Consider the following 14,542-nt stretch of genomic DNA (forward strand, 5'->3'; position numbering starts at 1 on the left):
CAATTCTCAACATCTTGCGTTTGCCATGGGCCTTATGAGCTTTTGACACCCTGATTTCGGCCTTTTTTGCCAGTCTTACCTCCCACCTATCATGGAACATGTTGTTCGACGATGTACAGGGGTCAAGGTCAGGGTCAAGGTCAACCTAGGTCATCTAAGATAATTGCGTTTTAGGCTAGCTGAATTTACTTTTTTTGAATTTTTTTGACTGCATTTTTGGTAAAAGCTTCTCAGATCATGATTTCATGTAATATGGACCCAAAAACAATCGGTGCACACATCAGTATACACACAGACACACACAGACATACAAACACATATAATTGACCTTGACCTAACTTGACCTGAAATGACCTCAGCAGCAAAGTTCTGGTCGGGTAGTGTGACAAAGAGGTTCTAGCTGGCTTGGCACCAGAAAACAGCATCGTCATCGGTATTTGATAAGCAGCACACTTGATATCCAACGGTGACCCAAAACAGCAACATTTTTTAGTTTGACCTGACCTGGAAGGTCAATGACTGACCTGAGAAGGTAAAACTGGGTATCATTGGATTCGTCTCTTCCCAAAGAATCTTTTTGGTCTTTACTGCTAAGCTCTATCTCCAACAGGAACGAAATGGCGCGGGGGGGTGGCAACCCCCCCCCCCCATGTGCGTTCTAGGATGGGAAAATGGCATGTGCGGGCGAGGGTTAATATCACGAATATGACAACCTTCTAATCCTCCATTTATTTCACATTTTCTTTTCAAACACCATATTTTTAGTATTCAAGTTGTAGTTTTTTTAGGGGGGGGCAAAAAGATATGTTTGCCCAGAGGTTTTCCGTTTAGGGGGGGCAATTGCCCATTTTGCCCCAACGTAGATCCGCCACTGAAAATATAGATAACATTCTTATAAAACAAATTCAAATATGGCGGCCGTTGCGCTAGGCTCCGCCCCCGACTCCGCCCCTTCGTGTGACGTCATCTGTGCACTTGGACACACAGGGAGATAGGGGACGACATGGGCCTGTGCGGCACAGTCTGCCGTTGTGATTTTGAGCAAGGCCATATAATTTTGAGAGAATATTACTTGCGTTTAGATTACAACTATCCGACGCAATTTAATATCAGTGTTTCTAGCCCAATATATCCTTCGTTTGATATTTTTAAGGAGGAAAATCATTATTGTTTGAGTTGTACCTGAGCTAAGCAAATATGATCAAGAATCGAAGCCTTGCTGGAAAGTGGGCAATAGGCTTGTTTTCTCTCACATTAATTCTTGTAGTACTTGCTTTTTCAACTCAGAATTGGCTCGCCAGTGACGACCGTTTCTATGGCGCAAAGTTGGAGAAAATGGGATTGTGGGTTCATTGCTTCAGGAGCCTTACTGGCCCAAACGATCCCACGCAGCGTCTGTTCTTCAGTGGCTGTCGCTGGCTGTTTGATACCTACACAACAGGCTATGCTGAGATTCGAAGCCACTTAACACCTCGTAAGTATGAGGTTTATTTTCATTAGCATTAGACTGTGCATCTATTTGCACATAAACCTTTTCATGACATGTATTACAGAAAGTATAGGTAGGTAGGTACCTTCCCAAATTGATTGTATACCTAATGATGGAAATGTATTGATTTTTCAAAGCATGTTTGACTTGCTGAGTGGTTTGCTATTGCATAAATTCTACAACGTGACTTCAATTAATCAGATAAACACCTAAGATGCCTACCTCCTCAGTAAACTTGGTTCATGGCTGTTCTTCAAGCCTGCTCCTGCTCAACTGATTATAATTCTCAAGTATTTTGGGTATGATTTTTTTGAATGCCACATGCACATCTACAAATTACATATTTGTCAAACTGTATTCACTTTTTGTGTCTTTTCAGCATTCTTCATAGCTGTGCAGATGTTCTACACCCTGACTTTCATGTGCACGGCAACAAGCGGAGTTCTGGTTCTGATGCTGATGTTTTGTATCGACGAGGACCGTGAAACGTGCTTCCTGAGAGTGATCGCCACTCTGATGGGACTGTCTGGTGAGCTCTCTGTCAGATACCAAGTTCTTGAATCTTGAATCAGAACATACCAACCAATTTCTCTGACAGAACATGCCAACACATATTTCTTGAATTATGATCACATATTGATAACATTTCACCAGCCATAGTTGAGATTGTCAGTATCTAAGTAACATAGGCTCTACTTTTGATTGGCTTCCTATCTACATATGTTAGTTGTCATAGCCTCGACATAGCCTGGACACACTGGAACATATGACTTACAAAGATTTTAATCAACCCCGTGTTCGCAGTCTCCCGGACGACGAAGATTCTACGTCGTCCGGCCAAAAGAGTTCGATAACCGCGGCCCAGCCCCCCCCCCCCTCCCCCCGACCTCGAACGGGATTGGCCGGACGGCGTAGAATCTTCGTCGTCTGGGAGACTGTGAACGCGGGCAAATTTCATAAACCAGCAACTTCATATTCAAGACATAGACAATTGATTGGCTGGATGAGCTGACACGAATTGGCCGGCTCGCACTGATATCGGGCGTGTTCCATTACAGGCATTTGCGGCACGTTGTCTGTGATCATATTCGGCGCCAACGGTCGCAGCTACGAGTGGACCGCCGACAAACAGCACAACTATCTGTCCTGGAGCTACGGTCTAGGTAGGTGGCAGGTGCCGCTGGCCCGACGGCCCGGCCCCCGTACTGTTTAGGTATCGGGAACGGAGAATGACTCCACTCCACTGCATGTCCTCAGTCCTCTCCCCTGGTGTATGTAGATACATCAGGGTCGGTAGATCCAGTCAGCTGTGTAACTCTTACGTGATATCCTATATCGGACGTAAATGTTTTCTTAGCGCTGATATCAACGTTTTGAAAAGTGGTTAGTGTCAGCACTTCCAGCAGCAGCTTTCCTTGGTCCTGGGAGGTTGCTTTTTTAGTGGGATTCGAACCTACCTTTTGTAAGTTACGCTCAGAACTCTGCTCAATTTTCGCTAAATCCAAGTAAATGCGAAACTCTGCGACATTAGTTTGATTCGCTTGATTGCTCCCTTGTTCAGCGGTTATTCACATTCCCTCTAAAAGCCTGATTGCGCCGCCAGTGACATAGTATCCGTAGGAACTCTGTGGGAGAGAGTGCATGAGCGAAGCAACTGGCTGGCAGGGCAGGCCGACGGAGGCAGCATCGTCGGTTGGGTCGGTCGTTGGCTGCCGTGTGACGTCACGTGACGTCATCAAATGTGGGCGGTGTTATCACTGCTCGCATTCCGTCGTTGCGAACAGGTCGCTGGTGGCCGTCGGCGCTGAAACCGGCGTAAATTTAACAAACTAGCGCAAATGAAAACTATACTATAAATTGTTGACGTAGATATTTTAGACGGTGCGAGGTGTGTAAAGACTGAAGAGTTTTATTCGAGATGATTGTTTCCAGTACGGGTTGAATGATTTGAAAGAGAGCTTAAAAACTATTAATTTGTAAGTCTAGTAAATGATAAAAGGTTTTGACGCTTTTCGCGGAATAGCCGCATAATTTACCTCGCCAGTTAATTACCGTACACAATACCCATAGCGTCGCCTAACTAGTTACATATAACCGGTGTCATTTTTTGTCTTCATCTTCGACTGCATAAAATCCAGCATCTTGCATATTGTACTAACAGGGCAAGAATAGGTATCTCTCAATGATCCTCACCTTAATGCATCGCAGCATTGTAGATAACATGACGCTGCTGTCTTCCATACATCGTTTAGGCTTATATCATAAAGGACACGACCCAGCTGATTTGTACTGATTAGCATCCAGTAACCCTATCGCTTTTCAGATGCGCATGTGGACCATTAACGTTGGCATGTGGCAGACAATGTATTATAATCGAGTATAACATGGTTTTGGTTCTGGGGGTCGAACCCGCGCCGATCGGGTCGCTGGGTCAGCTGCTCAGCTGACGCGTCGGCTGCCCGCCAGGTGTACTGGCCAGCTTCCTGGCCCTGTGCGACATGGCACTATTCCTGGTCGATGCCCGCATCAAGCAGCGTAAACTGAAGGGTCGCGGCTCCACCCGACCGAAAGTCAAGGATACAGAGATATAGTGGCGTTCCGGCCGCCACGGCAGAGGCTAACCATGTGCTGGCACGGTGAGAGGCTAACAGGCGAGGGGCTTGCTTACTAATGATGCTGCTGCCAAGGCGACAAAGGTATTCTGTAACCCATTACCACTGTGTGTAAATGACAATGTGCATGATTAATATGGGCTGTTTGCTAATTGTGTTTCGCTATTGCTAACAATGTAACATGCTTCTTGCTTTGGCTTCATAACCAATTTGGTCCTCAGGTAAACATAAGAGATGTCCCACGATATCTCTTATGCTACTATTCAGTATTCACGTTCACGTACGCACATGGAATCAGTTTTGAATCTTTTACTCACTGAGTCACATACCTACTCATTCACATGCTTACTCACCCACTCACTCACTCACTCACTTATTCACTCGCTTACTTTGTCGTTAATTCATTCACTCACCCTCTGGCACTGACCCCCTCGCTCGTCTAGGCACTCACGTACTTATTCTCTCGTTCCCCCTCACTCACGCACTTTCTCATTTACTCATTCGCACTTAATCACTCACTGACCAGACACCAGCTGACTCTCACTCTCTCCCTTCTTCTTCGCGGCCATTTTTATTCATTCTTCTGTCTCTGCTATCCGATTCCATTTCCCTGTTTCCGGATCTGAGTTTCAGAGGGAAGATGCTCGGCCCCCGTTTCGCCCACTGTGCTATTTTCCCTCACGATGAGTCACAGACTTCTCTATATAGCCACAGACTTTTCTACAGACTTCTCTATATTTAGAGAAGTCTGAACGAGCCCCTCTCGGCTAGATGGTTGATCAGACACCGAATAAATGTCAGTGATTTTAGCCATTCCCTCGTCAGTCTGTCCCCTGTGAGATGTGTCCCATTGTGTGCGAGATGCTTCAATTCGTCTATTCAGCACACGACGCATGTTTCAGCCGTCCTCGCGGCGTTCCTGCAGCTCGTGCTCTGCGTACTGGTCATCAACGAGGTCAGGATCACAAGAAAGAAACACAGTCGCATGATGCCGCCGCAGCAGGCAGCAGAAGTGGATCTGTAATTGATACAGCGCTACCCAGTGGCAATGTGAACAACTTCAGCTGCCGGCAGCGCCACCAGAGGCGCTCGTAATCGTGTTTGTTCTATGGTGAGCATTTGATTTTCAGTTACGTGTACCGTGGTTCACAGGAAGTGATCTGTGAATGTTGTATCGTTTTTATATGAATCTCCCTGAAAAAGTTCTGATCTGGCATTTTTGCTATACTTGCACTTGAAGAAAAGTCATCTATTTACCGGTATCGTAGTTCATTTTATCTTTACGCATCATTGAGGCGGTGTTGGAAGCCTTTTTATTTCATTTTCAATTTTGTACCTCGTTTAGAGGCAGCCAACTTGTTGTAATTTGAAGGCTCGACGTTTTTGTCTCGTTTTCAAATGATGGGCATGCTGTTGTGAACGAGCGTTGTTGTTTGAAGCGCGCCGACCAGTCTTCCGTCCACAGCTGCAGAGCAACTGTCCGTCCAGATAACGAATCTCAGTGTACATTCCGCCGCTTTTTGCACACGTATCCGTCCGCATATGCTGCTCACAAGCATCGCTGAAGGTTGTACTTATCAAAGCTGCGGTGTTTTCGTGAGATGCTGTACCTAATCGGGACGCACTGACGTCTAGCTTAGTACTACTCATACTGATATGTAATGAAGATTAGACGTTTTAGATGCACCTGTTTGAAGGGACAGTCGCGTTATTCATCTCGCATGCGATATGCGTATTTTTCTATCGTATTGTAAGCTGGGATTGACGGCGATATTGCTCCTATTCGGGGCATGTGTTCATCCGCTTGTCTTTGTAAATACATTCCGCTACATTGAAAAACACCTGTATTTGGAAATGAATGTCATGATAATCGTATTCTCGTAGAATGTATATGAACATCGTAAAATGAAAAAAGAAACGAAGACAATGCATAGTGACGAAGTGACACCCTAATTCCTGGTGAACAAAGTTGAGCTACCTATGTTTACGTGCAAAACCAACATTTCGCTCGTTACGGGAATCAGTCACTCTCGTAAAATGGACGAAAACGCGACGGTCAAAGGGGCAGAAAAATGTGGAAATCATAATTCATATTATTTCTAACAGCTATACGCGGGAAAGGAATTTGGGCCAAAAGCAGCCTTAAGCCATAGTATCCCATAAGACATTACAAATCCGATAGGAAACCGCCGCACTGATTAACGTAGAGGCTATCCAGTCCATAAAGCGGGTTCCCTAAAAAATAAAGATATATCAATAATTCAGAATGGTTCACATAGCCCTGACACAAGCTACACTGTCTTCCTTATCGCGCCTCTTTCTCATCGCGTCTGACGTCGACATGGCGGATCAGCAGATCCAGAAAGGCGGGCTCGGGCGCTGGGGGTCCCCGGGCATATACCCCAGTTTTTTTTTTTTGCAAATTCCAAACTCTTTTTGGATTTTGATTCCTTATGCACTGTTGTGCGGTTTAGGACACCTCTTTCCTATAAAGGTGTTCTAACCCATGTTGCAATGCCTGATCCGTAGACCGAGACGTTACAAAACTTCCTCAGGCATCTCCCTTGTCCCTGCCCTCGAGGCGAACAGCGAGTACCGAACAGCTGAAAATACGCTGTGCCGTATGCCCGGGTGTCCTGCGGCACAGTCCGCCTTTCAGGCGACCACGACTCCGCGGATGTGGAGACTGTAGCTATGGCCAGGAACATATCCGCATCCCGAGCAGATGAGGGAAGCTAGCTTTCTATGGATTATTGCAGTCACCAATCGTTTCAAGCGTTACCTGTATTTATCGCGCTGATACGTTACGGCCTCTTTCTGTTTTCACAGACAGTCTTCGAACCCATGATTGTTAAGTGCTTTATTAATGATGTCTGATGAACTTAGTCTGATGAAAAGATATGAACATCACTTTTATTTTGTACGCGGGCGCGGTGCGGCGCACCAGTCGGTGGTCAAGTCGGCCCGAGGTCCGGTCCGTATTCATCCCTCCATTCGATCCACAGCACTGTGGTAGTGCCAATGGAACAAAAAGACCTTTCTCAACAAAGCAAAACAATGACCGATACAGGTAGGTTACGAGCATGAACCGGGTATTGGTGGAAAACGACAGAAGCACTGAGTAGGTAGGTATTGTGGTAGGTAAAGCGCGCCATAAAACGTGGATTGGCAGGTAAGTTGTAAAAAAAAAAAAAACAGGACATGACGAAACAAAGCAGCGACAATAACTGTATCATCTGCAGCGGTCAACCAGCCGTACCCTAAAGCAAGAGTGAGTCAGATTTGAGATTGAATATAGCCTCTCATGTTCAGATCCGCTTGCCCCAATTCAGAATGCGTGAGGAATTCCTGATAATCCTGAAAAGTTAATAATAATCATTTTCCTATAATCCTTGTAGAAAATCCGGCCTATTTAATCCGTAACCATTCGGCTTTTTGCACCTTGATGAATTACGCCAATCAAAAATGCATCTAAGCACGCAGGTCTAGTTATGTCAAATTCTGTGAATCAGCATCTAATTGCATCCAAGGCACATTGTTGACCAGAGTTTCGAACGGTAGTCTTCCCTGACCGTTTTACTGATGAGCGCTCATTTCTATTTGACTTCTAAACTGTAATGCGATTACAATAGGAACAGAATAGGTATAAAGTCTAACGACAATGATATGTGGTTGTCGTTATGTCGATGTTGATGGTGTAATGGTGTCGTTAGAGTTTAGACTATTATTACGTGCAATAAGTATCATTAGCTGTGTAGCCATCCGTGGCCACGCGTTCAACGCTGAAAGTTCACACGTTCACCGTTCAACAGCTCATAGTATGGTTTATTGTATCGCCTATAAAACCCATTACACAGCACTCGTCACTCAATTTAAATATCGTAACAGTCAGTCAATTGCCTATACGTATAGCCGTGTGCTGGAGCCCATGCCCGATTACCCATTAGCTTCGTTGAGCCGCCATGAAGGCCCCATATCAGTCAGCTGGTGCCAGCGGGATACGCCACCAGTTGATACCGGCTGCGTCACTTCATGGCCTCGAGGCCGTCTCTCCCTCCCTCTCCCTCCCTCCCTCTCTTTCTCTACCTCTCTCCCAAGTCCCTTCCCCTCTCTCTTCTCAGCTCTTTTTCCTTTCACTCTCATAGTCATCTGTCTATTTCTTACTGTTTCGTTTTTCTCATTCTTGCTTTTCCAATTGTCGTTGTTTTGTTTTCTTCCATTTCTATCTCCCCTTCTCCTTCAGTGTTCCCAGGACACACCCTTCTCGGAGGTGTTTAGCGTTGACCTCGGTGACGGTGACAAGCCTCAGTCATTGCACAACACTGGGGATGGGTCCGGGGTGGGTGAAGTGGGGAGAGAGCGACCCCCCCCCCCCCCGAGCCCGAGGTGCCGGCGAGACGGCGGGACTGGCTCCCGGCAGACGTGGCTCCGACGTCGCTGAGATCGGTCGCTCCTTCAGCTCTCTCTCCCCGAGATCCGGTCAACATGAGGGTGCTGCTCGTTCTGGCCGGCCTGCTGGCCATCGCCTCCGCACAGAGTAAGTCCGCCGCCGCTCTGCCTCAGCGAACAGTTATAGGTGGAAAGTTGAAAGATGTCAAATACTGAATAGATTAATAGGCATAACATAAACTCAGTTATCTATAGTGATATCTCCCAACTCAAATGGTAACCTTTTCTATTTAAGCATCAAAACCATAGAGCGTTCGTATAATTTCATGTCACTCTATATTTTGTAGTTATTTGGAAGGAACTACGCTAAATATGACTGACAACAATGCAACCGCCCGATATTCACAATTGGTAAATGGGATCTGTCACATATTTACTGCCGACAACTTATACCAACAAAAGCAGTGTTTTTGCAGCCTGTTCATCAGAAACATTTTTAATGTTTTTCATTCTCTTTTTCCATTACCAACTTTAAAATAAATATTTATGTTACGGATAGAAATAGACGATGTCACAATGACCGCTAAAAATGCACCTTTTAATGTGGGAATTACAGTGGGTTCACGCAAATGTATGGTGTCGTAAGGCTTCCATTGCGTGAATGCGTTTAATGACACACTTTATAAACATCGTTCGATCTTGGATGAGATAGTAGAGATCTCATCCATGGCTTGATAATAAAAATAATATAAGTGGTTTTGCTTTGTTTTAACTATATACCTACATACAAAGTTATTCTTTAATCTCCGGTCAAGCTTATAAGCTAACCTTTGAGTGGTGAGCCTAGGCATCGTTTGGGTTGAACCTGAGCGCATAAGGACCTACGAGCATGTCATTTCGGCATATATATTTGTTACCCAAAACATGATATTTGTTGACAATGTGTGTCTGCCGTTGAGCTATGTGTCTAGTCCGTTGGTGACTACATCCTCGACACTATTGTCTGTGCCGTTGGTGACTGCGTCCTCGACAGGGGGCGGCGGTATCGGCGGTCTCCTGCAGAACCTGGCCGGAGGGTTCATCGGTCAGCTGGGCGGTCAGGGTCAGACGCAAGGTCAGGGTCAGCCCCCGGCAGAGGTCGGGGCGCAGGGCAATAACGGCCTCTACCTCCCACCCAGCGCGGCCGGTAAATAACAATAACAGCGCCTCGGGCGCAGCATGTGCTCCAATCTATCTATATTAGCGAGCAGCGACCAACACCTGCGTCCGTCCGTCCGACTGGATCTTCGGCAACTGGAGAGCGCTGGCTCGGAGTCCGTCCCGTCTTCGTCGCGTTATATCCGTTTGGCGAGGCTTGCATGAATACTAGCGGCGCGGTACGCTGATTGGCATGAATGCTCTCCGAGAACATAATTAAAGCTCGTACCTACAGACTGGTTGATTGGATCTGCAGATCTCTCTCCGTTGGCAGCCTGTGGTATCGGGATGAAGGATTCGCATCAGGTGACAATAAACTGGCTGGATTGCTCGAATCTATTTCATATGGCCCTCCATACTCTGGCTTGTTTGGTGGATGCTGCTTCTCCTTATGCATGTAGCACTACTTACTGAGGTGCATGGTTGTTGCGGTTATATACTCAGCTTTGGTTGTGGCTGATGCATGCAAAGATCAGCAATAATTCAGCAATCAGAAACTTTTCTTTGCACTTCTTAAATGCATAGCGCTCTGGTACGGTTGTAATCGCATGATTAACATTGCCTTCCATGTAAATATGTAGGTACTGTATGTATATATTTGTGTTGTACAGTTTGCTATTGTTTCCCTTGCTATTCACGTACTTTCAAGTTGCAACGTCGAGCCATCCTCTTCAAGAGATTACTCGAGTCGTATGAGCTGCCCACCATTGCACATATATCTCTCGTCTGCAGAGACCCCTCAAGTTGAAGCTTTCACTCTTCTCTGATGAGGCTGTAAATATGCATTGCCGTCTGCTCCTTCCTGGTTTTTATGTGCTAGTAGTTCGTGCGCATGACGTGTAAACGACAGTGACGTATCCAGGTAGCTCTCTCGCCACTTTCATTGTGTTCGACTAAAAGAAAAAAACATATTGATTACCTGCAACTAATTTCGTAAGCAACAAATAGTCAAACAAAGGCGCTTCTAGTGAAAACTTTCTTTACCAGCCGTCAATCGATCTCGTGGCATTTATATAAAGCTGGATACGTCACTGTCTGGGCTCACCCCGACCCTGCCAGATTCTGAACCGCCTCCTGGTCGGGGTGGTTACAGGCACCAGCCCGACGGCGGTCCCCGAGCCGACCCGCGGCCCGGCCCAGTGCTTCCCCGGCCAGCGGTTCCAGAAGGGCTGCAACACGTGCACCTGCATCAACGGCAACATCGCCTGCACCGAGCTGGACTGCGAGGACCGTCCGAAGGAGGAGCGCTGCCGCGAGGGCCAGCAGGTGCAGCAGCAGTGCAACACCTGTACCTGTCGCGACGGCCACTTCGAGTGCACCGACCGCTTCTGCCTCGGCAGCGGAGGCAACGGCGGCAGCCAGCAGGTCAACGGGGGCTTTTGTCGCGCCGGCGAGTCCTTCCGTCAGGACTGCAACACCTGTAACTGCGTCAACGGCAGGTTCGCCTGCACGTTCCGCGCTTGTCCCGGAGGTGGCGGCAGTCAGCAGGTGAACGGAGGCTTCTGTCAACCAGGCGAATCTTTCCAGCAGGACTGCAACACCTGCAGCTGCCGCAACGGCAGGTTCGCCTGCACGCGCCGCGCCTGCGGGGAAAGCCAGCTGGTCAACGGAGGCCAGTGCAGAGCCGGGGAGTCCTTCCAGCAAGATTGCAACACTTGCAACTGCATCAACGGTCGATTCGCCTGCACCTTCCGTGCTTGTCCCGGAAACGGTGGAAGCGAACAAGTCAACGGAGGCCAGTGCAGAGCCGGAGAATCATTCCAGCAAGATTGCAACACTTGCAACTGCATCAACGGCAGGTTCGCCTGCACCTTCCGTGCTTGTCCCGGAAACGGTGGAAGCGAGCAAGTCAACGGAGGCCAGTGCAGAGCCGGGGAGTCCTTCCAGCAAGATTGCAACACCTGCAACTGCATCAACGGCAGGTTCGCTTGCACGTTCCGTCTTTGTCCTGGAGGTGGCGGCAGCGAACAGGTAAATGGAGGTTTCTGCCAGGCCGGAGAATCTTTCCAGCAGGACTGTAACAGGTGCAACTGCATCAACGGCAGGTTCGCCTGCACGCGTCGCCTGTGCCCGGGTCAGGGCGGCAGCGGCGGCGGCAGCAGCAGCGGCGGTTTCGGTCAGCTGGGTCCCCTTGGACAGCTCGGTCAGCTGGGACAGCTCTTCGGCGGCCGGTAGACGATCATACCGAGATAGCTGGGTCAGCTCTTCGGCGGCCGGTAGACGCCTCGTACCGAGCTGAGTACTCATTCGGTCAATGACAGATTGGAAGAAGAAACAACATAGAACTGACCACCAGATCGATGAAGATACGCGCGAGTACGGCAGCGTGTGCACTGTGCATCATTCTCACCCCTTCGCCTTGTATGTACAAATGCTCTTGTCTACTAACAAAAACGCTCTGTTGTAAATACTGTTTGCCTGTGTTATGCACGCTCTTAGGGTTTCGCTCGTATATTTCGTCCGGGAATGTAAAATCGTTTTCAATCAGGGAAGCCCAGCGATTCGTATTTAGTTAGCACGGCTATTTCTCGAATATCTTCCTGGTGCGTCGTCGGAAAGTCTCACATTGCTATGATAAGCACATCTCTCATCAAGTATCGAATCGGTTTCCTGTCGTAGCTTTGAAAAAGGTGCTTGCAAATTGGTCGCGATTTCACTTATTCAAGACAGTTGATTGGAGACATGTTTAGCGGAGAGAACTCAGGCGTATGACTGTAATTTCAAAGAGTAGAAAGTCAGATATGCGTGACTTTGCGTCTCTCGCGATTATTTATTCTATTTATTTTGACGTGTGAGTGTGACTGGTTAGAAACTTTATCTTATTTCTGTGTAAAAATACATTTAACACTGCAATATATCCCTGTTGAGTGTTTAGGATCCACGGTAAGCTCCATTACCTCGAAGTGACAAGGGAACCATAACCAACAGAACGTCTCGCAGCCTACAAAGCTACCCACCGTGGTCGGTCACCCAACAGATAACTTCTAACCGAGTCACCCATCAGTGGCGGATCCAGGGGGGGTGGGTGGCAAAATGGGCATTTGCCCCCCCCCCCCCCCAAACGGCATGATTTTAACATTACGCCTATGGACGATGCATGGAAAGAATCGATAAATTTTTATGGTTTGCCCCCCCCCCCCCAAACCTCTGAGCTGGATCCGCCTCTGTCACCCATCCATTTCACGTGTCAGATAGCTGGACCACAGACTACAATTACGAATCATATAAACGGTTTGGCCGTCAAAAGCCTAGAACCTCTGAATCACCGCTTGGTGCAGGGAAGGGGCAGACTACGGGCTATGTCCGGCCGCGGCGCCTTACGCAACTGTTAGCCGGGGGCGGGCCAGGGCCGCGTCAGTTCCATGGGGACCGTGCTCTGAACCAAGGTCACCCAGCCAGCCGGGGTGCCCGCGGCGGTACGTTCCGGGGAGCAGCGGCAGCAGCTGCTGAAATAGGTCACCGGTCCTACTACGGCCTACACATCGACCTGCTCCGGTCGATGTGTAGGCACATCGACCTGCTCCGGGCGCAGCAGACCCGCCCGGTACTCTGCCGTGTGGCTCTCAGTGCCCTCTGGCTCCCTATGCAGAACGACCTTCCTCCGACGTCGTGTGAAGGTTGAAGGGACCGCGGACATGCGATGCCTTCAGTTGGGTTGTTTGTCTGAGTGTTATTTCCGTGTCCTATCACAGGATGTCGTGCAGTTACGATCGGGTGGATACGGAGACACGAGAGCCTGTCGTGAATGATTTTCGTTTGCGTCCGTTGAAAGAGTCGCCATTCGCAATGGCTGGTAGCCGGTAGGTATCATTAACGTGATACAGCACTATTGTCGCTGATTGATTTCATTTCAGTGCCCAAAATTGCTACATAACGTGCGCCATACCCATTAACTTATTAGCCTAAATCACGAAAATAAGATATTTGGCATTTGTTGTCCGACCGTTTTGCTTAAAAGTTTAACACGTTGAGTAATAGGTATCATTTACCCAAAGTAACTGCGTTACTTTTTGTCCACCGTTTTGTTATTAATGGGCTGTCCGAGTCCGGTAAGAACAACACGCGACTATATACGTGACCTCCCGTCATCGGCTCCGAACTGCCGAGTCACGGCACTCTGCCCTCGGTCGGTTAGACCGAGACTGTCTGTGACGACAGGTGGTTCAGTGTGGGAAGGGGAGGGGGGAGGGCCCGAGCCGGCTGGTCAGGGTCGATTGGCTATATCTGCGGTCACGCCCACTCTCCTACCAGCCCGTCCCGAGGTGTAACACATGTAGACACACAACACTAGCGTCATAGAGGAGTTCCTTCTTCGCCTGTCATCGCCACCTGTCACCTGACATTGGTGACAGTTGAGAGCGATTGGTGACAACTCACATCAGTAAGCATGAGCGTATCCCGGTGCTGACTGGTCCCACCGACTGCCGCCCCAAGCGGTAACCGTCTCGCTCGTTTCAGACGAGGGAATTGGACCGGCGTGCTTTCCCGTATACGACTGTCCTGAGAGCTGCCTGCGGCCCACCGGACCAAGAGGATGCCCCGAGTGTGGGCCCTGCAACAATGGAGGTGCCAACATCAGTCCCTCCTGTCCGGAGATCACATGCTCGGCCCAATGTCCGAGAATCATCGGAGCGACCGGCTGTCCTGAATGTGGCCCCTGCAACAATGGAGGTGCAAATATCAGACCCTCCTGCCCGGAAATCAAATGTTCAGCTCAATGTCCCAGGATCATCGGAGCGACCGGCTGTCCTGAATGTGGCCCGTGTAACAATGGAGGTGCAAACATCAGTCCCTCCTGCCCGGAGGTTAGATGCTCGGCCCAATGTCCAAGGATCATCGGAGCCAACGGCTGTCC

General features: G+C 48.5%; 2 protein-coding genes across 4 annotated transcripts; both read left to right on the forward strand.

Moving 5' to 3' along the window:
• The first annotated feature begins 971 nt into the window (after nt 1–971).
• LOC122385652 lies at nt 972–5,940 on the forward strand. Of its 3 annotated transcripts, XR_006257242.1 has the most exons (5): nt 1,009–1,474; nt 1,869–2,018; nt 2,548–2,652; nt 3,956–4,125; nt 5,004–5,940. XR_006257242.1 is itself a non-coding variant. In XM_043374069.1 (3 exons), the coding sequence occupies exons 1-3, from the start codon at nt 1,889–1,891 to the stop codon at nt 5,123–5,125; spliced, it is 357 nt and encodes a 118-aa protein (XP_043230004.1). In that variant the 5' UTR covers nt 1,869–1,888; the 3' UTR covers nt 5,126–5,940. The 3 variants fall into 3 exon arrangements, 1 of the variants encoding a protein (XP_043230004.1); XR_006257243.1 differs by lacking the exon at nt 3,956–4,125 and having other exon boundaries at nt 972–1,474; XM_043374069.1 differs by lacking the exons at nt 1,009–1,474; nt 3,956–4,125.
• A 2,583-nt stretch (nt 5,941–8,523) lies between these two features.
• LOC122385671 (kielin/chordin-like protein) lies at nt 8,524–12,544 on the forward strand. The gene is made up of 3 exons (XM_043374111.1): nt 8,524–8,638; nt 9,524–9,676; nt 10,781–12,544. Exons 1-3 carry the CDS (start codon nt 8,587–8,589, stop codon nt 11,860–11,862), a joined length of 1,287 nt encoding a protein of 428 aa, XP_043230046.1. The 5' UTR covers nt 8,524–8,586; the 3' UTR covers nt 11,863–12,544.
• The last annotated feature ends 1,998 nt before the right edge of the window (nt 12,545–14,542 follow it).

Source organism: Amphibalanus amphitrite, unplaced genomic scaffold (genome assembly GCF_019059575.1).
Source record: "Amphibalanus amphitrite isolate SeventyFive unplaced genomic scaffold, NRLGWU_Aamphi_draft 000226F_arrow, whole genome shotgun sequence".
NCBI classification, from domain to species: Eukaryota; Metazoa; Arthropoda; class Thecostraca; order Balanomorpha; family Balanidae; genus Amphibalanus; species Amphibalanus amphitrite.

Bases quoted from the DNA above. Each gene is read 5' to 3' on its own strand.
- LOC122385652 (XM_043374069.1), top strand. From the start codon at position 1,889: ATGTTCTACACCCTGACTTTCATGTGCACGGCAACAAGCGGAGTTCTG. The intron at 2,019-2,547 runs GTGAGCTCTCTG...GTTCCATTACAG, and splicing joins CACTCTGATGGGACTGTCTG to GCATTTGCGGCACGTTGTCT. The intron at 2,653-5,003 runs GTAGGTGGCAGG...CGCATGTTTCAG, and splicing joins GTCCTGGAGCTACGGTCTAG to CCGTCCTCGCGGCGTTCCTG.
- LOC122385671 (XM_043374111.1), top strand. From the start codon at position 8,587: ATGAGGGTGCTGCTCGTTCTGGCCGGCCTGCTGGCCATCGCCTCCGCA. The intron at 8,639-9,523 runs GTAAGTCCGCCG...CGTCCTCGACAG, and splicing joins GGCCATCGCCTCCGCACAGA to GGGGCGGCGGTATCGGCGGT. The intron at 9,677-10,780 runs GTAAATAACAAT...GGGTGGTTACAG, and splicing joins CCTCCCACCCAGCGCGGCCG to GCACCAGCCCGACGGCGGTC.